This window comes from Olea europaea, chromosome 15, assembly GCF_002742605.1.
Source record: "Olea europaea var. sylvestris chromosome 15, O_europaea_v1, whole genome shotgun sequence".
Taxonomy (NCBI): domain Eukaryota; kingdom Viridiplantae; phylum Streptophyta; class Magnoliopsida; order Lamiales; family Oleaceae; genus Olea; species Olea europaea.
The window spans coordinates 9,896,486-9,919,811 of NC_036251.1; the positions used below are offsets into that span (position 1 = coordinate 9,896,486).

Genomic DNA, 23,326 nt, shown 5'->3' on the forward strand with positions numbered 1-23,326 from the left:
CTCCAAATTTCCCCCCCCCCCCCCCCCCCCCCCCTTCTTATGGCTTTATTCATCTCTCTTCTTTGTAGGTCTGTACGCCATCGTGAAGGATTTCATTTCGAATCTATCCAGACGATGCTTTCCATGGAGGTCTAGAGGTAATCGTGAAGTCTGTTAGATGGAATCAATGGTGAAAATTTAAACTGGAGTAGGATTGGAGGGCTTGGGTTAAAAAAGACCGGCTAAAGAGGTTGGGGAAGTGTTGAAAGAAGCCAAGAGGATTAGAAGCACTGGGGGTTTGGTTGTGAATGTAAAGGTGGCGGGTGTGTATTATGATTTAACACCTGATTTCTGAAACTTTTTAACAAGTTTGATAAATATGAAATTGTATTATTAATGTACTGTAATTATGTATTTTTTCCTAGCTTTTCGATCACTTCCGATCATTGATATCGTAGAATTTTGATACCGTTGAAAAGCCCACAATATCATCTTCAATTATGACCCAAAAAATAGGACTCAAACAAGGGCTATGAATAGTTTATTTGTGGGCCCTTGTGTGGGGGAATAGCCCTATAAATTATCTATCTGAAAACGAAGGAATCTCCCTCGATGCGCACCCTGCGCAATATAGCACCCCCACGTTGAATTGTGGGCCAACGCGAGAAAATGACAATTAAGAAAGAATGGAAATTTTGAAATTAGCTGACTGTTTACAAATCACGTCCAAGAAACTCTCCAAATTCCACCAAAAAGAAACCCATCTACCAAAAAAATCCCAATAGAAACCCTTATATTTTCATCTGCTTTTTCCATTCTTTGAGTTGGGTGCTATTAAAGTGTAAGTCATTTTACTGTTTGTTTAGCTGACCATTTCCTGAAAATGTTGGATGATTTATTTTTGTTCTCTATACAGTTGCATTTTTTTTTTCCTTTGTTGGATTTAACTTGATACGTAAAAAAATGATCTTTTTGCTCAAAATCATGTTAATCCATGTTCTATAATGCGAAATTAAACATGCACGTCGTTTTCATGTTGAAATAATTAATGGTTTGTTCTTTTTATTGTTGACTTCAGTGATCAGTGGTCCAAATGGAGGAAGCAGACGGTTCCAGTGGTAATCTCTTCGTCTTTGATTCTCGCCGTACACTGATTCACACATATGTATATGTATAGGTTTTTGTATCATTTTATAAAGTAAATGTCATTTTACGTTTTAAATTTATTTGTCTCTTCGTGTTGATTTTGGTTGCTTTTATTTGGTTGTTCAAGTGTTATCTATCTTATTTGGAAAACTATGGCTTGGAAAGAAAGAAAAAATCAGGCCTTCTTTTTTATACTATCAATTAGATAACAATTTTGTTGATGATTTATTACTGGCTACTTCATTGATCTATTTATGTTTGCTTGCTTTTTGGTCTTTAAGAGCATCTCCAAGAGCCTCATTACGTGGATGTTGATTTGATGATTTAATCTACTTGTCGATGGGTTTAAGGAAATCTCACTTGCACGAAAATTGTTTCTATTTGATTCGTGCTTGTTTTACTATCTTATCTTGTTGCTTGAAATCATACTTGAGATGGTGTAGGCACATCCAATGCATAATCTAAGTTGTTGCTCATTAGGAAAATGTTAAATAGGTACACCCATAGTATTAATAGCAATTTTCTTGTGAAAGAAAAGGATCTATTGTTTGTCCCAGATCAGAGTAAATACATAAACAAATTTATCACCTTATTAACACCATTAGCTACCACAGGGATGCAAGCTCCTCTAGAAAAATGTATTTTGAAATAGAGATATAATAGAGAATGTTTGGTTAAAAAATAAGGAAAAATTTTGGATTTACGTGTAATATTATTTTATTGAAAAATGTGTTGTTGAAATTGTGTCAAATCACATGTATTTTGATGGAAAAAATGGGGTCAAACAAGAGGTCAGTTGTAACTTTTTAATTTCTAGTTGTTCTTTCTTCAGTGCTTCCATTCTCAATGCTATGCTCATTACTTTAGACCTATTAAAATCTCCCCAGATTTCGTGATCAACACAACAGTTTCTATTTTGGTATCTGCATTTAAGCCCACGAATAGTTAAGTGATATTTCATTTTTCTTATCAAAGAGAAAAATACGTATAACGAAGTCCTTTCTACAATCTTTGGATTTGAATTTTTAACTATAGGATTGTGTGACAAAAACCGGAAAAGGTTACATGCTGATGAAGGAAGTGGGCACAGCCATGCAGCAGTCGATTCTGGTTGGCATTGTGAAACTAATTTGCGAGGCCAAGAAACTAGTTTTATGGTTGTAGGTCGGTCTGATCCCTTGTCCATCAACAATTTGGCAAAAGATTTGGATGCTGGCAATTTTGGAAGCGTAAGTAAATATATGAGGGAGCTTCTTGTGCAGAAGAAGCAGGCATTAGATGCTCGCTATACAATGGATCCTGTACTTCCATATAAATGTTCAGTTGTACAGAATAAAGAGGTACCACAGGCTACTGGACTAGCTCCTACCGTTGTCATTAACTTAGAGGATGATGATGATGATGATGATGGAAGTAGTGCTGCTGTCAAACAGTTTGTTCCATCTGCACAGCTCCTCTCTTCGTCTGAGCCTGTTTTTATCGATTTGGACGATGAAGAAGAAATAAGTGAGAATCATTTATGTTCCTACCGAGGATTTGAGTTGAAGAAGTCTGTTGACAACCTACTTATGGAGGACTTTGTGGTAAGGAACTTCTGATTTTTTGTCAGGTGGTCAATTTTTCTCATATAACTGTTTTGAAGTGACCTTACTATTCATACATCTATTCAAAGAATTTTTTGTAAAGATGATTGAGTTTTGTCCCATTGAAGTAATGACAAAAATAGGAGAAACACTCATTGTATTTTGTTGACGATTATGGAATAAAATAAAACTTTCCATATCTACAGTTGTGTTAAGAAAATTCATTGTTGTTCCATTGAAGTAATGACAAAAATAGGAGAAACACTCATTGTATTTTGTTGACGATTATGGAATAAAATAAAACTTTCCATATCTACAGTTGTGCTAAGAAAATTCATTGTTGGATATGTAGCTTTATTAGTCCACTCAATTGTTGTCGTCGTTGAAATTATGTTGAAACTCAAAATTCTAGAGGAGACGGATTTTTTGCTGGTGAAAATGAACTAATGAACAATCCGTTGCAGGAAAGGGACGATATTAAAACTCAACATTCTAGAGGAGATGGATATCCTGCTGGTGAATATGAATTCTTTAACAATCCGTTGCAGGAACGGGACGATATTGAAACTCAACATTCTAGAGGAGATGGATATCTTGCTAGTGAATATGAACTCGTTAACAATCAGTTGCAGGAACTGGACCATATTGAACCTCAAAGTTCAAGAGGCGATGCATGTTTTACTGGTGATAATGAAATGATTAATAATCAGTTTCTGGAAGGGGGCTATGTAGAAACTCAAAGTTTTAGAGGAGATGGATATCATGCAGGTAAAAATGAACTAATTAACAATCACCTGCAGAAATGTGGCTATGTCGAAACTCAAAGTTCTAGAGGAGATGGATATCTTGCTGGTGAAAAGAAACTGATTAACAATCAGTTGCAGGAACGGGAATACGTTGAAACTCAAAGTTCAAGAGGAGATGCATATTTTGCTGATAAAAATGAATTGATTAACAATCAGTTGCAGGAAAGGGACTATGTTCTAACTCAAAATTCAAGAGGAGATCCATATATCGATGGCGCAAATGAACATATTAACAATCAGTTGCAAGAAATGAACCATGTTGAAATTCAATGTTCAAGAGGAGACACATATATTGCTGGTGAAAATGAACTGATTAACAATCAGTTGCAGGAACCGGACAATGTTGAAACTCAAAGTTCAAGAGGAGATGCATATCTTTCTGGTGAAAATGAACTGATTAATGATAAAGGTGTATATGTCGGCACAGAGGACGACTTCGAAATCAAGGAAGGGGATAGACAGTCAGACACCTCTTCTGATTGTCTGGCTGGTATTTGGAATGAGATGACAGTTGCATTAGAGTGTTCAAAGGTAATCTAAGTCTATTTTCATTATGTTCTACTAATTGATATTATCGTTATTATAACTGAACTTTGCTTCTTCAATACTGATTGACTTGTATTTTTGTTTGTTCTAAATACATGAATGATTTTTGGTGTCTGTTCTCTGAGCAGCACTTTCTTTCTTACGGCCGATTATTGGATAGTGCTAAACAACATTAAAATTGAAAAAGAACCTTAAATTTTCGATTATATTTTGTCTATTCCAGTCCATTATTGTGAAACATACTCTTAAAAGTATCATTATGCATCTAGAATTACGTTGTTAAGAAATCCATTTATTTTCGCTAAATTTCTTGATCATTGTTAAGTTCCTTCATCATTAACTCGTTCTTTTTGAAATGTGATAGGATTTTGCTGCAGATCCTCTATTGGATGAAAGTGAAGCTGAGACCAGAGGAGACTGCGAACATTCCTTTATAATGAAAGATGATATCGGTGAGGTTTGCCGCATATGTGGAATCATAGGGAGAAGGATTGATACAATTATTGAGTACAATTTCTCGAAGGTTGGCTCTTCTCTTTTTCTTATATCAATTTTCTTTTTATTTATTATCTTTCTGGTTATCTTGTGAAGTTTGGGAGTTGATATACCTCTGTTATAATTAATGTATTAGGTGAAATATTTCTTTTTGTTGACAATGATGCACCTGTAGGTTGTGGATCCCTACTTTTTCTTGTTGGGATTTATGGACCTTTCGTTGTTGTATTTCTACATTTGCCAAAGTAAATTTGTTACAAATTCATATCTGCTATTCCATTGGTGTGCTTTCCTTTCTTTTACTTTGTAAATATAGCGACAATGTCGCATACCCAATTTTGTTTTATTCTTGCTTTATTTCAGTTTCTGTATTTCTAAATTTTACACGATAAGTTTGATATACATTAAATTTGCTTCAATCATTAGTTTTCTTTTCTGCTTTCACTTTGCAAATATAGTGGCAATGTGGCATAGTTGAATTCAATTCCTTCATTTGAAACTCCAAAACAACTAATTTGAGTGCCATTTATTTTTATGGGATTTTTTGATCAAATATATACATGTGCAAGTGACATCCATCCTTTTACAACATCAATAATTAGCCAAGAATTCTTTTTAATTATTCAATGTTAGATTTTTAGCGTACATCTCGAGAGGACAGAGTCGTATGGACTGATTACACAGGGATTCAATGGATCTTGATCGAATCGAGTTAGTTCTGCTCCAGGCGGGGAAGATTTCAAATGCTAGAGGAAAAAATAGATACAGCCTTGTTTATTCTACCTGCTATTTTATATTTCTTATCTAAAATATACCTCAACCAGTGTCCACATTTGATCCAATTCATGTTTGTCTGATTCAACTGATTTCCTTTTTCTGATTTATGTCCAGGGTACGAAGAGTACAAGAACTTACAGATATGAAGGACGGACTACCAATGACCTGGACCAAACTGGAATCCTTCCTGATGGGTTTAAACCATCTGCTACTGATTTCTCTGTTGTTGACATTTACCCACATCCACGGCACAGAAGGGAGATGAAGCCCCATCAAGTTGAGGGATTTAATTTTCTTGCAAGCAATCTGATGACGGATAATCCGGGTGGATGTATTATGGCTCATGCACCTGGTTCGGGAAAAACCTTCATGATAATCAGTTTCCTCCAGAGCTTCATGGCCAAATATCCATTTGCAAGACCACTTGTTGTGCTACCAAGGGGGATTTTGGCAACCTGGAAGAAAGAGTTCCTTAGATGGCAAGTGGAAGACTTGCCTCTATACGATTTGTACTCGGTTAAAGCAGATAGCAGATCTCAACAACTGCAAGTTTTAAGTGATTGGGCAAAGGAGAGGAGCATTTTGTTCTTGGGGTATAAGCAGTTCTCTTCCATTGTGTGTGACAGTGGTAATGGCCAAGCTGCTATATCTTGCCAAGAGATATTGCTGAAGTGTCCTACTATTCTAATTCTGGATGAAGGGCACACTCCAAGAAACCAGGACACGGATATTTTGACCTCCCTCGAGAACGTTCAGACACCGTTAAAGGTGGTTCTCTCTGGAACACTGTACCAAAACTATGTCAAAGAAGTCTTCAATATTCTAAATCTGGTTCGTCCTAGGTTTCTGAAACTGGAGACTTCTAAAGCAATCAAAAGGCGAATCTTGAGCAGGGCAGAAATTTCAAGTACAAGGAGCTTGCCGAAAAAGGTCACAGAAAATGATTTCTATGATTTAATAGAGCACACAATATCAAAAGATGCTAACTTAATGAGGAAGATGACTGTAATACGAGATCTGAGGGAAATGACAAGAAAAGTTTTACACTACTACAAGGGAGACAACTTGGATGAACTTCCAGGTCTCGTTGATTTCTCTGTCTTTCTTCAGCTCAGCCCCAAGCAACAAACTGAAGTTCAAGAGCTTAGAAACATAGGCAGAAAGTTCAAAATAAATTCAGAAGGAAGTGCAATTTATGTTCATCCACGGTTGAAGAATTTCTCAAAGAATTCTGGGGTGAGAGACAGAGTTGATGAGGAGAAAGTTGATTCAATTTTGAAGAAACTTGATCTGAGAGAAGGTGTGAAGGCAAAATTCTATCTGAATCTTCTCCAGCTTTGTGAATCTAGTGGTGAGAAGCTTTTGGTCTTCAGTCAGTATCTCCTGCCTCTTAAATTCTTGCAGAGACTTAGTGTAAAAGTGAAGGGTTATCGTCTTGGCAAGGAAATGTTCATGATAACTGGCGATTCAAATTCTGAGACGAGGGAGACTTCTATGGAGAGATTCAACAATTCATCAGATGCTCGTGTGTTCTTTGGTTCGATCAAAGCCTGCGGTGAAGGGATATCTCTTGTCGGGGCTTCGCGTATTATTATATTGGACGTTCATTTGAACCCATCAGTAACCCGCCAAGCAATAGGACGTGCATTTCGACCTGGCCAGATGAAGAAGGTATACACATACAGATTGGTTGCTTCCAACTCGCCAGAAGAGGATGATCACATAACATGCTTTAAAAAGGAATCCCTTGCAAAGATGTGGTTCGAATGGGATGAATATAATAGGCACCAAAATTTTGAAATGGAGACTATAAATGTGAAAGATTGTGGGGATTTGTTTTTGGAAAGTGAACAACTGAATGAAGATGTCATTGTTCTCTTCAAAAGGTAAGCAAACTTCGTTTTCTTGAATGCTTGCATTCTGTATTTGCTTTTATATTTGCTTTTGCACTTTTTCAGGTAAATGATGACAAAATTCTGAGGTTCATCGAGGAATAGTCTATCCTGGTCATGGAACTCGAGATGAATTTCTTTGCCACAGAAATTGTCGAATTGATCTTGGAAAGGTAGAAGGTTGCAACTGAGAATGAGATCACTTCAGTTTCTACATCTTTGAATTTTCTTGTTTCGTTCTGTGCAGCAGGCTGGACATAATCTAAAGCAGATGCTGTGAATACAAACTTCAGATTATATGTTTGCAAGCTACTTCATATTAACTTGCTTATAGAGTTTTCTTATATTATTTATTGGTTGAGTTCTATTAAATTATATCGCCGAAAACAAATTGCAAGGTTTCATCCATCCTTCCAATCCTAATTATGTATGTCGGGTGAAGAAAGGATAAAATGGACTCTTAAAAGGACTAGTTATGAATCAAAGTATGTTTTATGTAGTGATGGCAAAAAAAAAACTCGTCCCGCCCCGAACGGGTTGGCGGGGATGCCCTGCCCCGTGAAGGAAAAAAAATTAAAAATAATTTTACTTCTAGACAATTCAGCCATCAAAATTCATTTTGAATTTGTATTTTATTCTCTAATAATTATATAACTCGAAACTTTGAAAATGTAAAAAAATAAAAAAAAAATTAAACAGGGCAAAAAGTTGTCCAGTCCCCGTGCCCCGCCCCGCCCCGCCACGTCTTGTTGCCATCCCTAATTTTATGTACAAAGTGGTATTAAACCAAGTTTTACAGATTTGCAAAGTAAATTGGAAATTTTTTTAATTAAATGTGTAGACACACATGTCAAGATTTTTAACACATAATCCTATTGAAAAGACTGGTGTTGGCACTAGTAGCCCGAGTATCGACACCAACCCTTCCGAGAAGTCAAATAATTAACTTTTAACATTCATGCGTCGACACCATGATCTCGAGTATTAATATATCTTGCCCATTGTGTTCCAAAGGTTTAAGTTAATCCCTAACTTTTAACAGTGTTGTATGATTAGATATTGATAGAAGTTGAATAAAGTTTGTTAAATCATACGTGAACTACCCGCATGTCCATTTTTAAGAAATTAGGTTTCGATTTTCAAATTAGACTAGTGTTCATAATTGTAAATTAAGATTAATGTTCACGAGGACAATATGATAATGAAAATTCAACAATTCTAATCATTCAACGTTAAATCCCTATTTGATTTGAGTAAAAATTATATTTTTAATAGATTTTGATAAAAGTCGGTGAAATATGTCGTTGAAAAGTTATAGACCCAATGAAATACTTGACTGAAAACAAGTTGAAGGAAAAATTAGGACCAAATGAGGGCTAACTGTGCAACGAAAATTAAAGATAAATAACAATTCTAGGGCTATAGAATAGGGAACAGAGGTACACCTGCAACAAAATATTGGTGGTCGATTTATTTATAAATTAAACTATTTTAGTCATCCTCAAAAATTGTTCAAAATGTCAAAAGAATTTCCGTTGCCGGGACTTGAACCCGGGTCTCTCGGGTGAGAGCCGAGTATCCTAACCAACTAGACTACAACGGAATTGTGTGCTTGTCTGTGTTATTTAGTAATTAATTGTAATATCAAAAACTTTTCCTTTCTAAGCAACTTCCCCAATCGAATGCAAGATAAAGTATATTTGGGAGACACCCTCTGCAATACAGGCTTCCTGTATATCTATTGAAATAATATGAGAATGAATGTTGCAATTTTGATTGGAAGGGAAGTCAACAAGTTTAGATTACAAATGAAAGAAACAATCAAATCATGTCAAGGCTATCATAAATCAAAATTTTTCAGGGAACATTTATGAATTTGTAACTGCTATTCGTGGGTCTCACATTGCTCGTAGAAAGATTGTCTTGTAAATTTATATACATTGGACACTCTCTTCTTACAAACTGGATAACGAGTAATTGGTACAAAATAAGTTTACAATGGATTGTGTTGTGTATTTGCTGCCTTCAATGTTACACTGGCAAGTTTTGTTTTTTACAGAAGCAAAAACATTAGTGCTAAAACTTAAAAGCAGAAGCCACCAAATATATTCGAAAGTGTTTTTCAAAATCTTTATTCTCTTCACATTAAAATTTTTGTCACAAACATACAGAAAAAGAGAGTATAAAAATCGAACTTCAACTCATCACGATTCAGTAGTTGGAGAATCATCTATCGGACGCCAAACTCTGTTGAAAAACCACATAGTATCAGCTTCTGCGGCATATCCATCCTGATTACGATGCCAACTATAGTAAGCATGGGTTCGATTCTTGATATCGAAAATGGCATGACCAAAGCTGGCCTCACGAAAAGCCGAGTATTTAGGCTGTGGTTCTGTCATGCTGAAAATAGTAGAGAATGCATTAGTTTATAAAGTCTTGCCTCCGAAGAAAATTATACAAGTGATCATGTTTGGCTAAGCTTAAAATTTATAATAAAGTAACTTTTCAGTTAAACCACTTATGAGTAACTTTTACATTTTTTTACAAAATCTTAGCCAAGCATGAATAAAAGCAAATTTCGGGACACTGATCTTACTTGGTGGCCAAGCCTTCAAGATTCCCTCCATCTCCAATGGTTATGTAAACCGGGGCCGACTGGTCAGGTACCGGAGTGCACAATCCGTTCACAACATTGTATGCAATGTTCGATACACGTTCCTATTACAATAAAAGATGGTTGTCAAGTAGTGCGAGAAGAAACTGAAATTTCAATAAAAGAAAAGATATGCCAATGGCTCATATGACTTGGCTTCAATTAGTTAAGGAGGAATGTCTGAAACACGTACAGATCGCTCATATGCGTGAACATGACCAGCAAATACAACATCAACTTTGTACTGGACGAACCATGGCTCGTACATAACTCTCATGGTTTCCCCTTCTAAAAAGTGGTAGTTATAGCTGTTGTACCATGGAGAGTGCATTAGAACAATCAGCCATGGCGTCTCACTCCGGTTGACCTTTGGTAGCTCCTCTTCAAGCCATTTATATTGAGGAGTATATTTTCCTTACAAATATAGAACAGTGAAAAAAATGGATAGTAAGCATCAAAGTACGAGATTTTAACACAATTCCAATTCCCAAAATAAGTAATTGAGTACTCATATATGCAAAAGGAAACCGTTATCATGAAGTAATATAATGCAACTAGTAAAAAGAGAGAATTGTTTATTAATCCTATAGAAAAACACAGGATTTTTGGCTAAGATTAAATATAAGTAAAAAGTCTTCTTTAATTTTTTGTCTCCAAACATATTTTTATATCGCTTCTTTCTTACTAAAAAGTTACTTATGTTGTAAGCTTTTCTTGAGTCACAGTAAAAAAAAAAAGTAACTTATTTTCAACTTCAACCAATGAAAATATATTTATTTTAAAACTTACTTGAAAGTAAGCGTTAGCTAAACATGCTCTAGGAATCACATGTAAGAGTGGACAGGGTTTTCCGATGTGTAGAAATACAAAACTTAAGAAATGAATTGATCCCACAGTTAGTCTTTTCAAAAAGCAAGGAATCAACTCAATTGTGTTTCATTCACCTCCCTAATACAATTAACCGGTCAAGTCAGTATGGGTTTTGTTTAATGAAATTTGCAACCAAAAGGTGAATACAAATTATAAAATAATGAGACCTATTCTAAGGCATATAGATGTTTACCATACGCTGAATACGAGGACAAAACAATGATGTATGCTGAAGCTCTCTTGATTGAGTACCAAAAGGGAGAGGTGCTATCTGATACTTCGTAAGGGGTGTGATAACGATGACTATATGGCTTAAAGGGTTTTGTTTCACCCTGCAAGAAAATAATCGAATACTTATTTATGAACTCATTTCCATGAAAAACTGGGTTCATATTAAGACAGACGAAGTGAATTTAGCACATGAGATGCAAGGAACTACAGAGAACGGTAAGATGTTATATGTTCAAATTTGTTCCTAGTTTAAGATGTTATATGTTCAAAATTGTTCCAAGTTTAAGGTGTTATATTGTCAAAAGTGTTCCTAGTTACACAAGATAAAGAATTTGTAGGAAGTATTTTTTTGGATAGCCATTTCATGTCTGTGATTCTTCTTTTCTCTATATGCTCAACTTGGAGATGGTAAGAACTATAGTTTTCATGCATTAGATTTTTGTTTTTGAATTATCAACCGTCATTACTTACATTGAAAACCTACTTGCACAGAGGTTTTTGGATGGGCTTTTCTTGAGGTGAAAAATGATGTATTTGTTAAAATAAAATGACTTTGTTAAAGATCAAGACATGGATGCTAGAAAAGAAATTCACATCAATGCAATTCAATTCTCAGTTATATGCTTTGTCGATTAAAAAGAAGAAAAGAACCATAAATTCCCTCCATTTATTAGGAATATTGATAACATTTATCCACAATGGAAACATGAGCAAATGAAGAATTGTTGCATAAAAAATTTGGATTTTTGAAGGAGCTGGTTTTGCTGTTAGAAAACGTTGAAGACAACTGAAATAAATAAAGTTGTTTCCTCTCAAGTAGTTTAAGCTTTTAGATGAGGTGGGTCACTATAATATTAGAATTGGTAAGGTCAAGGACCTGAATTCAAGTTTCATTGTGAACCATAAATGAAAATTTTACACATGTCAAGCCTTTAATGACAAAATGACCCTAGGCTGCACATCACATGACAAGTTGGAGACAATTTAAACTTGAGCTTTTTAGACAACCTCATATGAAAGGTTAAACTGTTTGAAATGGGACAAATATGTAATCATCCGATAATGCTAAAAATTATCAGTAATAGAGAAACCCACATATGATGTGACTAAGAACACTATGTTTCAGAAACGAAAATGATTTTGCATGACACTTACAATTTCTGGAGCAAAATCAATTTCATGATTCCCTGCAGTCCAAACCCAAGGTTGGTAAGCAACGCTTCTTTCAACAAACCTTCCCCATGTATCCCATCTTACATTGTCATGGTTAGGATAGTTGTCCGCATAGGAGAGGTCTCCAACAAACAACACCGTTTGTCCCTTGGCAGGATTTTTCTCATAATGTGTAAGCGTCGTGTTGGAGTCAAAACTTTGACCAAGATCCCCTGCATTAAAAATTGAAAAACACTCACATGCTTGTGTTAATAGCATGTTTGGAAAAGCTTAAAAGCACGCTAAACATACTTTTTATCCACACATTTTATAGGACCCATATGCTACCCACTTATTATCTACACACTTTTAGTAAGACCCACATCTTATAAGCACTTACAAGCATTGAGATTTTAGCACCTTGTTCATACAGAATAGCATTCAACTTAATGCCAAACAGATGTCACTTCACCTATCAGATCACCTAGTTTTCACTTTTTTAACTAACCACAAGCTATAACAAACTAAGCCCTCTTCCCGGTAAGTTTGGAGACGGCTATATGAATTGGTTTACGTGTTCATGTCACTCAGTTTGTTTCACTGCTTCAGGGTAAGATTATGGTACTCGCTACACATTACACTTGTATTCACTACACACTACACGGTCACCATAACCACCTTGTATTCACTACACACTACACGGTCACCATAACCACCTTCTTCCTGATCCCATAAAATTATTTTGAACATCTTTTGAAATTTGATGGTAAAATAAACATAAAGTGCATGTTTGGTATGCAGCACACACAATGGTATAATAGACAATATTTTAATTTCTTTTTCTTCTTTAATACCATCACGTGTTTTCCAATCCAAATTACCAAACATGCCAAATTTGTATTTAAGGAAACGCTAAGATCAATCTATTGCAGTACCAATGATTGAAGTACAGTAATGTATTATCAAGTCTTGAGCAAACTTCCACGAAATATTTAAGTAAGAAAGGATACCTATAAGACCAAAAGTATAAGGAGCATCAGGGCCAACTTCAGGGGGTGTTGTGAACCAGAATGTGCGTGTCGTGTGACCAATTCCAACCTCGTAGTAGTATTTGGTGTTGTACTACCACAAAGAAGTTAAAAATTTCATTCCAAATTGGCCATAAAAGAATCTCCGATATCATATCCTGTCCAAAGCTAAAAACGAAGCATACAAAAGACGGAATACCATTAAAGAAGTAAGAAAAATTCACCTCTAACTTTTTAATGGTGCAATGATGAATGTAACCAGAGGTATAATTCGAAAATTTATACTTGGTAAGCTTTCCTTCTGCTTCCTTTTTGTCCTTGCTATTCTCGCTCCAATACAGGACTGTATTTGAGCCCGGTTCGTCCACGGTAACCCATGATACAATCACCGCCTTTCCCAAATGATCTCCTTGTGTAATATGTACCTTAAGAACAAACAATTATTCAAAGATTCATAATTGAATCAATTTCAGTTAACGAGAAGCATCTATTTCTGAATAGCCCAAGTTCATAAGATACAATAACCAACTAAGCCTTCTTCCCAATCAATTGGGTCGACTATGTAGATCCTTTACTCCACTTTGGGTATCTAAACAACTTAAAAAACAAAAACAATAAAGAGAAGGAAAAATAATCCAATAAATCATACTTTTTGAAAAGCATGTATTCGTCTATATTGTGTTATTTAGTGGATAATAATTAAGAAGAAAAAGAAGATACGGAGAGACCTGTTGAGGCGCATTATAGCCAGGAGGCACACGGAAGACATCACTGTCAAGAGGCATATCAATAGTTTTCTCAACCTTTCTAACAAAACTACTTGTGATTCCTCCATTGCATAAAATCGCTGCATACAAAATTAAACCCACAAATCCCAGTACAGAAAATCTTGTTCCTGGAGCACCCATTTTGTTATCCTGCGCACCCAGAACCCAGTAACAGCCTACGCACCCTCTCCTTCAACAAAAGACTGTTCCTCACACAAGCATTTGTGCGAACAGGTTTGTTACAGGCTATGGGAGAATATTAATCATGAATTGTAGGGAATATTCAAGACTTTATTCGGATATATACACAATGTTTAGGAGTCAACGAAATTTTTCACATTGGGATTGGATATTGTCTTGAGTTTCGGACAAGTCTACGTTAATCTTCAAAGCCCTTAAAAAAATTATAAATAAAAGAATCACATGTCAATGATTTAGAGATGTGGCGTCATGGCGATTAGACTTCTTATCGAGGTGTGGCTAAGAAACATTATAGCGACAAGAAAAGAATCAATTGACAATCAATAATGTGAATGTGCGGAAAAATTAAGGTTAAATAACATTGTCGTATGGAGTTCAGCGGGAAGTTCGATAGTGTGAGGTTCGGGCAACAAACAAGATAACGGCTGTAATGAAGAAGAGTTAACGGTCTCAATTATTTTGAATTATTATTATAATTCAAAAACAACAACCCTGCTCCTTCTCCCGGGTTGGGAACAGGGTCAGGGACAGTGGCGCCCCCCTATTGGAGGGGAGCCTGCCATGTCTTCCTCCCTGTCCCCAACCCGGGACAGGGAGAATTATTCAACAAAATAATATAATCTTTTTATTGAATCATTGACATAAAAGGTCCCTATATTTTATATGTTTGACACAAGTTGTCTTCATCATTTCAATTTGACATGTTTCATTATCAGAGCAGGTAAACATTGTACAAATCGTTTTTATTGTGCATTTCTTCCATTAAAGCCTCGTAAAATGACGAATTTATCATCTTTTTTAAATGAACAAAAAGAAAATTAAGAAAAAAACTGCAATCAAAATCCTAAATTTTTCAAAAATTGCAAACAAGTCCCCAAAAAATTTAAAAAATGTTGTTTCTTCTCCAACCAACTTCATATACCCCAGCCCAACCCTCATGCACCACCACCACCACTACCACCCCTCAATGTTGGAAAAGAATTCCCTTTCTTTTTTCTTGTGGTAGTAGAGGAAGTTTTCTATGGAAGAAGATGAAAGAATATTTCATTTCTTTTTTCTTTTATTAATTTATTTTAGGTGAAAAATATAGAATTATCATTTTACCATTTAAAAAAAAAGGTGAAATGCTTGACTTTTGGCTAACTAAAGCAATTTTGGACGAACTGTCTAGAGGTCTTTCTATCGCACATGTTTAAAAGATTTGGGATGTATATACTATGATCTAAAGGTATGCTATATATTTGCACATCTTAAATACGTTTCGGACCGTCGCTATTTTCCTTAGTCCTTTCCTAGTGAAGTTGTGTCCCCTTATCATATTGATATGTTTAGTTTGTTTTAATTCCTGAGTCAATGAAACTCTTGATACCAACTAGGAAGAGATGCGACCTAGGTATTCTATCCCATAGACAGATAGTCGACTCAAGGCACAATATAGGGCCAGACTCTTAGGATAGCTAATCTTCCTTGTGGATCGTCGTAGTCTGCAGTACAATTACTGATGCTAAGAATCCTCGGGAGAGACAATAGTAGATCATACTCATATTAACTGCTCGAGTAGTTGATTAATATAATTTATTCAAGATTCATATTAGAATTTGTATACTAGTGAGAAAACACTACAGAGAGAACTTAGAAACTCGTAATGTTATATAACTGAAGATTTTACACAAATCAGATTATAAATTAAAGGTTGTTGTTTAATTTTATAATTTAGAATCACTATACTTTTATCGAACATAACATTTATATAAAAAGCTTCAACTAGCTTGAGTGCAAGGAAACTCAAGCACCCAACAACATAGCTCATGCTACAACAAAATTTTAACTCAAGTTAACCCCGAATCGATGGATTGATATTTTTATCTTAATTATACATTTTAGTAGATCCATCAATTTTAGATACTTTTTAATTATACATTTTTCAATGGAAAAATATCCTCGAACAAGCTTAAATAATTATTTACGATATTGGAAAGAGGTGTGTCACAGATCTCAAAAAATGCAAACCCTTGTGTGGTTTAAAAATATATTGATAGAAGGTACTAATATTTTTGAATTAAGCTAATTGTACACTCATAGGGTACAATTATTTTGATATAGTGTAAACGAAGTTGTCAATTATGGTGTAAGTATAGTGTTAAGATGATGTTCATGAATTAGAATGACTTAGTCAACAAAAATACACAAGATATCAGAAGAATTAACGAACAAGAACTGTAAAAATAAATTTCATTTAACGTTTGCCCTAAGGCAAATAACACCCAAAATACAAGTGCTTCCGTCAAATAAGAACCACCAATAGGATGAACCAGAACCAAGGTGTAAAACTTTCGATTTTTGCACTCAGACCATAACCACACGAGATTACATAAAATCTCAGCCTTCTCTCAATAATTGAATGTTCACACAAGAACATACTGCGTATACTCAATTCAAATAGAAATCACTCGAGATTACAACAAAATTGAGAGAGTAACATCAAATCAAAAGAGAGTTTTGATTTTCAGGGAAGAGAATACGAAGAACACGAATGGCCAAAGAGAAAAAGAAAAGTCCGGAAGAAGTCTTATGTCTCAAACCCTAGAATGGCATTTATAGGAGTCACCAAAGGTCAGTCATCTAATGGTAATAGGGTTGACACATGACATCATCTCGAGCGTCCATTCGGAAGAAGTCTTATGTCTCAAGCCCTAGAATGGCATTTATAAGAGTTACCAAAGATCTACCATCTAATGGTAATGGGATTGACACATGACATCATCTCAAACGTCCATTCTTAAGGCAAACACACGGTTCTAAGAACACGCTTCTGCAACAAACCAAAACTAACAAATTTAACAAATCGGTCAACACATCCACCCGGTTTTGCATTATTGTGCCATCCTTGCATATGGCAAAATTGCATATTTTTCTGTACAATTGCGAGGAATTTTCTATTGTCAAAAAGTGTCCACTAACACGTGATTCGTCAAAGTAAACGAGTAATGCTGTGGGTGGTGTGAAAACAAGCTTCCAGTCAAAGTTAGGTGTATAGTTATGGACATGAATGATAGTATTTTCCAGGAGGGTGGTGATTTACAATAAATTACTAATTTATTAATTAATTTTCGATAAATTGATCGTATTAATTTGAGTTTGTATTTGCTCGTATATCATTTTAATATTATAATCGAGTGTTTAAGTTGTTAAACAATGTTTCAATTTAGAATTTATAATCCATGATAGATAAATTAAAACGAGCACTATATTTTGACGAGATCATCTCAATTTTATTGAAGTATATTTTTTACTTTTTAAAGAAGATTGAAAGTATTATAAAAACGCATTATATAAAAATTTGTTTGTCTTCAAACTTATTTTTAGTCGCACATTCTTCTAATAAAATAATTTTACACACAAATTTAAAAATTTTCCTACTTTTTTAACTATACATTCACCAGAAAAATCTATATTATAAAATCTATTCTTTCAAAAATTGGGCTCATGCACACCCTAAAAGTCGTTTCACATCATATAATTATGAAATTGAGATTAAGAAAACAATATCTAAAAAAAAAAATAATGATATTATTATCATTTTACAAATTTGATAAAAATAAGGCGGGTGTGAAAAGGAAGTTGAAGGGCAGGATGCCTTTGTTTGAGCTCCATTTTGGAGTAAAAAATGAATTTTTGAATAGTGTATTAATAAAAATGTGTGGTTAAAAAATAAAAAAAAAGTCTTGAATTTACAAGTAATATTATTTTATTGAAAAATGTGTGATTAAAATTATATCAAAATACTGTAAAAAAATACATTTTTTTTTCCTAAATAATAGGGCTCAAACAAGGTGATAAAGCCCGTGGACCAATGACACCTTGGGCAAACCATAAAGGGCACTTATAGAAAATATCTTTAAAATTAGGATTTTTTATTTTTGAAAAATCATATGATAAGTATCTTAAAAAGTAAAAAATACTGTATAAAAGTAAGCGTCACTTTTTTAATTTAAAAATGACGCGGGTCAGTTTTTAATTAAAAAGTGGCTTATAATGTCACTTTCATTATTTAAAAGATTGAATGATATATGTTTTTGTGTGCATTAAATATGGAAAAAAATTCAAAAATTGACATAAATTCACAAAAGTGACAAACACTAAAAAAAAAAATGAAAAATACCTATCAAAACTTTAGAATAAATCGAGGTGTGGTTGATATTTTTTAGATGTTATCTATCTCTTTATGATTATATTTCACTTCATTTTTGGATAACAACACTCTATAAGTTGGAAGTGGCAAAAATAAAATATAAAATAAAAGTACAAACAAAAAAAAAGAAAAAAAAAAGTGAAAAAATTTTTAAAAGGCGACAAGGACTAAAAAAAGTGACAGAATTTTTAAAAAATGACAAAAAAATTCAAAAATCGACAAATATTAAAAAAAAAAAAAATGAGAAACGCCAGTCAAAACTTTAGAATAGATCTAGGGTGATTGAATTTTTTTGTTTCTTGTTTGCATTTTTTGTTTTTTGTTTTTTTTGTTTTTTTTACATAACACATTGCAGAACACTTTTCATTTGTTTTTTCAAAAAAAGTCATGATTTTAAGGGTATTTTTATAGTTCCCCAATGTATGTCAATCAATTTTTCAGGATCGGGACCATACTTGCTACTTGGCCTAATTTGCTTGAACCCTGCTATCTCTAATGCTTACCCAAAACACCAAAATGCACAAAAAAAAATGGGTGCAAAACACCTTCAATATAACATCAAACTTTGCACCATTTTGGTGCAAAATGTCCAAAGTCATTTTTACCCTTCACTTTCCTTTCCCAAATAAATTGATTAAGGGTATTTGTATTATTTGTGATATATATTATTTAATACAATAGATTATTATTATTATTATTATTATTATTATTATTATTATTATTATTATTTACATTTACATTTGAAATAAATTTTAAATGTAAAAAATAATAATTAATGAATTAATTAAAAGAAGTAAACAATTAAAATATAAAAAACACAATCATTTAAAGTTAAAGCGAAGTATATTAACGAGAACATACGTTAATCTAATTTAATTTAAAGAAAACGATACATAAAAAAATGCATAGTTTAGTAATCGAGAAGATCGCTTATAGATCCTCCAATATCGTCAAAATAATATTTCGATTTCGTAATATCATAATATCCAAATTCGAAATGCATTGTAATATTTTTTAATAGCATGATTTAATATTTTTATTTCTGTAGTGTTTTTACTAATTGTACTATGTTTTTATATTTATTAATGAAAATAAATTTTTCCTTAATTTAACGTAATTATTGATTTAGTAATTTATATATTTATAAATAAATTAAATAAATAATATTTTAAATAAATTAATTATAAAAAATAAAAAATGAAGAAAATAGTTAAATACTGTTCATTTAGCGTAAATTTTGATGTAATGAATGGAGATAAATTTTAATTTGGTGCAAGATTTGATGTAAAATGGTGCTACGTTGAAGACAGCCTAAGGCCAACAAGCATTTTCCAATTAGCCAACCACAAATGCGGCTGAAAAGATGTGATTTTTAATTTGCCCAACCAGAAAATGGGGCTGAAACGATGTGATTTTGATTTGGTAAAATGACTTCCTATTGAGAATGCTACTTTAGGAGGATCAAGTCAGACACCAATAGACTCATTCCACAATAGAAATACTATAAGGATTTAAAAAAATAGATAAAAAAAAATGAAAGATTTTTTATTTTTCAATGATAGTTGATTTTGTGTGTTTTGTTGGAATTTTGTATCAAAAATTAGTTTTGACCAATTTTAATTGATTATTTAAGTGCATAATCATTATTTTGGTGAATGAAAAACTAAGCTAAATTTTAGTTGCTTGAATACGCGAATTATTGGAAAATCATATAGAATATTATGGAATATTCTAAAAATTATCTAGATGGAAATATTTGTCTTTCAATATAAAAGATCATGACTTTTGGTATGATTATTTTTCAATAAGTGTGTCTCTTCATGTATGAAGATAAATTCCAAGAAATATATTTTTGGTATGGCCATGTCTTTTGATACAAAACATTTTCAAGTACTGTACATAGATCTCACGTCTTTGAATCTTATAAAGAAGAACAAATGATAAAGAAGGACAGATGTTCTGCTGTAAGAAAAATACTTTGTGTATTACAATTGTTTGGCTTTTGTACACAAATTGCAATGAGGACAGCAAGCTATATATATACATAAACCAAAAAAGCTAAACTAGGAAGTCTATTAATAGTGAATCAATATACAAGGAATAGTAGCAAATTTACAGCAATCGTGTCCATGATTTGTGGCTGTAGACTAGTTGATTATCCATGATTTTAAAGATGAGATTAACAGTCCATGATTTGCTCCTGTAGATTGGTAGTCTGACAAAGATTATAGGGCTAAGATCAAGGATCCTTTTCATCTTATTCATTCAATTTATAATTCCATATCATATATTTCATTTGTATTGCATAAAAACATTTCATTAAAAGTTCTTTTTTTTTTTTGTCATTAAAAATCATGGTTTGGTAGAGAGTAAATTCCGTTTTCAATACGTTGGTCTACATAATTTGGAGTGCTCTTATTGCTAGACGTAATCGTTGTATCTAGAAAAATGATTTCTAAAAATCGTTAGCATCGATGAGGGACAAATTCGTCTTAAGAGGAAAGAATTCAACTTAACTCAACCAAATCATTTGATTTGCATTTCATCATTTCTAGTGTCAAAGTTTTCTAAGCCCTTGTTTGAGCCCCATTTTGAGGGGAAGAATGTATTTTTAAATAGTGATTGATAGAGAATGCGTGATTAAAAATTAAGAAAAAATTTTGAGTTTGCGTGTAACATTATTTTATTAAAAAATGTATGATTGAAAATGAGTTTTGAAAAAATGAATTTTAAGAAAATTGGAGCTCAAACAAGGGCTAACTTTATTTTGATTTAGTAAGAATGCTAACTTTTATTTCGATTTCAGAAAAGTCTTTAATTGAAATTTTGAAATGCTTGAATTGAAGAAATCACTTCTCATCTCGTCTTCCCGTATTTTCAATAAGTCGAAATTATGTTTGATTCCATTCATGCATGTTTTGGTACAATTTGTTGGAGAAAATAATCAGTTGCAGTAACGTGTAAAACTATAAAATGCAGGAATATAAAACTTATCATTTGATCGAGTCTCGTGACAACACGACGTTCTAAAGTGAAATTGCTCGTTGATAACTGCTACGACTTCCATGGACAATCACTCCCACGATACAACGATCATAAACCACCCGTGCAACAATCACGGATGATTTTCAGAACTCTTAAAGGTACTCCAAAATATATGAAAAAATAGAGTATATAAAAAATTCAGAATATGAGAAATAATATTTCTTTTTCAAACGATTTTTTGTTTTATTTGATGTGTATTTTTCCCAAACCAAGACACGAGTTTATATAGACAAAACTGGAATTAATTGTCTCCTCCATGATCAGAGAATAATGGAGAATGTTAATGACTGTAGGTAGTGGGTTGTTACAAAAAAAGTCTGAAAATACTGACTAATTTTACCCATTAAATAATTTCGAAAATAAAAAAAAAATTAATCAAGGAAGTCCAAGGCCCCAATCAAGACTTTTTAATAATTTTGGGGAGTGACCCAAACTCCTGACGTCCCACACAAATATCAAATTTTCTACCAAATTGACACTTCATCTAATTTGATTATTTCTTTCACATTTTATATTTATACTATAAATATATAACACAATTCTCCAACATGTTTTAGGTACTGCACTCGATCAATCAGCAAGGTCTGCCAAAAGGAAAGGTTGGGCGCGTGGTCCTTATGGAAGAGGAAAGTTTCATTTTTATGTGATGGAACTAAGTAAAATAATCGTAGAAAATCAGCTTTTGCATTGAGTAGGACTATTTTTAGGGATATACATGAAAATGGCCCAAATAGTATATAACCTTTTCCAAAATAACCTTTGACTTTTTTAGAAATTTGAAACTACCCAAAATATCCTTGGAAAAATTTAACAACCAACCCTTTATATAATAAAAAGTTTCTTTTTTAGTCCTTAAAAAATCTAACAAATAATTTTTCTAAAAATTTGTAAAAATTATTAATGAATAATTATAAAATGGAAAAGCCCAAATATAAGAGAGGACCATATAATATAAAAAAGGTTGTTAAAAATAAAAAAGAAATTAAATTTGAAAAAGAAATTGATAAGATAGGATATCAAGAACAATTATATGCATCACAAGAAATATTAAAATGTTTTAAAGAAAACTTATTAGAAAATTTCGCTAAAGGAATTGTAAGGTCAATAATCATAAAAGATATACAAGATATAATAGATAAATTGGAAAAAAGAAAGAAAAGTATCTCAAAATATGATATACCTTTTGGAACAGACATAGATATGATAACAGATATTGATATTATAAATTCTCAAACATTATTAGACTTTGAAGAATTACTTAAAAATTTATGAGATTAAAATTTTTGATATTTTGATTATTAGATTATTAGATTTTTGTTCATTATTAGATTTTTGTTCGCTCATAGTAGCACCCATAGAGTTGGTATCAGAGCCATAGAGATCATGGAAATTTTAAAAATAAATAATTATTATCAATGTATTGAAGAAAAAAGATGTTATATATTTTACAACCCTATCCCTAATAAACTAAAAATAATAACATTATATATAACTAGGAATTTACCTAGAGAAATAAAGGAACAAATATTAAATAAATTAATTGTAGGATTTATCAAAGATAGACGTACATATGAAATAATTTGTGAAATATTTGAAAATGAATTGTATTATAAAGAAATATATGAATCATCATAAAATATAATGGAAAAAACTAAAAATATTTTAGATAGAAAGTTAGAAAGAATAAGATTAATAAATAATAAAATTTTAGATGAATTATTAATACCTGGAGAAATAACTAAAACTCAAGAAAAACAGATATTAAAATTAAAACAAGAAAGATATAAAGAAAAAGCAAGATATTATGAAAAATTAAAAGAACTGACAAGTATTGAAATTATAAAACAAAAGTATGATAAAATGATAAAAGAATGTAAAAATGCTGAGTGTGTAGTATTTTATTATTGTCAATCAAAAAAATAAATAAAATGTCAATCAGTGAACATATGGAAGAATTAAA

At 32.7% G+C, this 23,326-nt stretch overlaps 2 protein-coding genes and 1 non-coding gene across 5 annotated transcripts; 1 reads left to right on the forward strand and 2 right to left on the reverse strand.

Annotated features, from left to right (window-relative positions):
• Positions 1-715: 715 nt before the first annotated feature.
• On the forward strand, positions 716-7,601 carry LOC111410081 (protein CHROMATIN REMODELING 35-like). 3 transcript variants are annotated; one of them, XR_002705610.1, is made up of 8 exons: positions 716-820; positions 1,058-1,097; positions 2,161-2,708; positions 3,173-4,045; positions 4,425-4,583; positions 5,447-7,218; positions 7,291-7,397; positions 7,472-7,601. XR_002705610.1 is itself a non-coding variant. In XM_023040258.1 (7 exons), the coding sequence occupies exons 2-7, from the start codon at positions 1,073-1,075 to the stop codon at positions 7,292-7,294; spliced, it is 3,381 nt and encodes a 1,126-aa protein (XP_022896026.1). In that variant the 5' UTR covers positions 716-820; positions 1,058-1,072; the 3' UTR covers positions 7,295-7,576. The 3 variants fall into 3 exon arrangements, 2 of the variants coding, with proteins under 2 accessions (XP_022896026.1, XP_022896027.1); XM_023040258.1 differs by having other exon boundaries at positions 7,291-7,576; XM_023040259.1 differs by having other exon boundaries at positions 3,257-4,045; positions 7,291-7,576.
• A 1,153-nt stretch (positions 7,602-8,754) lies between these two features.
• TRNAE-CUC lies at positions 8,755-8,827 on the reverse strand. Its single transcript has one exon. It is a non-coding gene; the product is annotated as a tRNA-Glu (tRNA).
• A 315-nt stretch (positions 8,828-9,142) lies between these two features.
• Positions 9,143-14,513, reverse strand: LOC111410082 (purple acid phosphatase 2-like). Its single transcript, XM_023040260.1, has 8 exons — positions 13,890-14,513; positions 13,386-13,586; positions 13,144-13,255; positions 12,137-12,366; positions 10,944-11,082; positions 10,074-10,294; positions 9,824-9,945; positions 9,143-9,627 (listed from the first exon to the last, which is right to left on the reverse strand). Exons 1-8 carry the CDS (start codon positions 14,067-14,069, stop codon positions 9,429-9,431), a joined length of 1,404 nt encoding a protein of 467 aa, XP_022896028.1. The 5' UTR covers positions 14,070-14,513; the 3' UTR covers positions 9,143-9,428.
• Between the last annotated feature and the right edge of the window lie 8,813 nt (positions 14,514-23,326).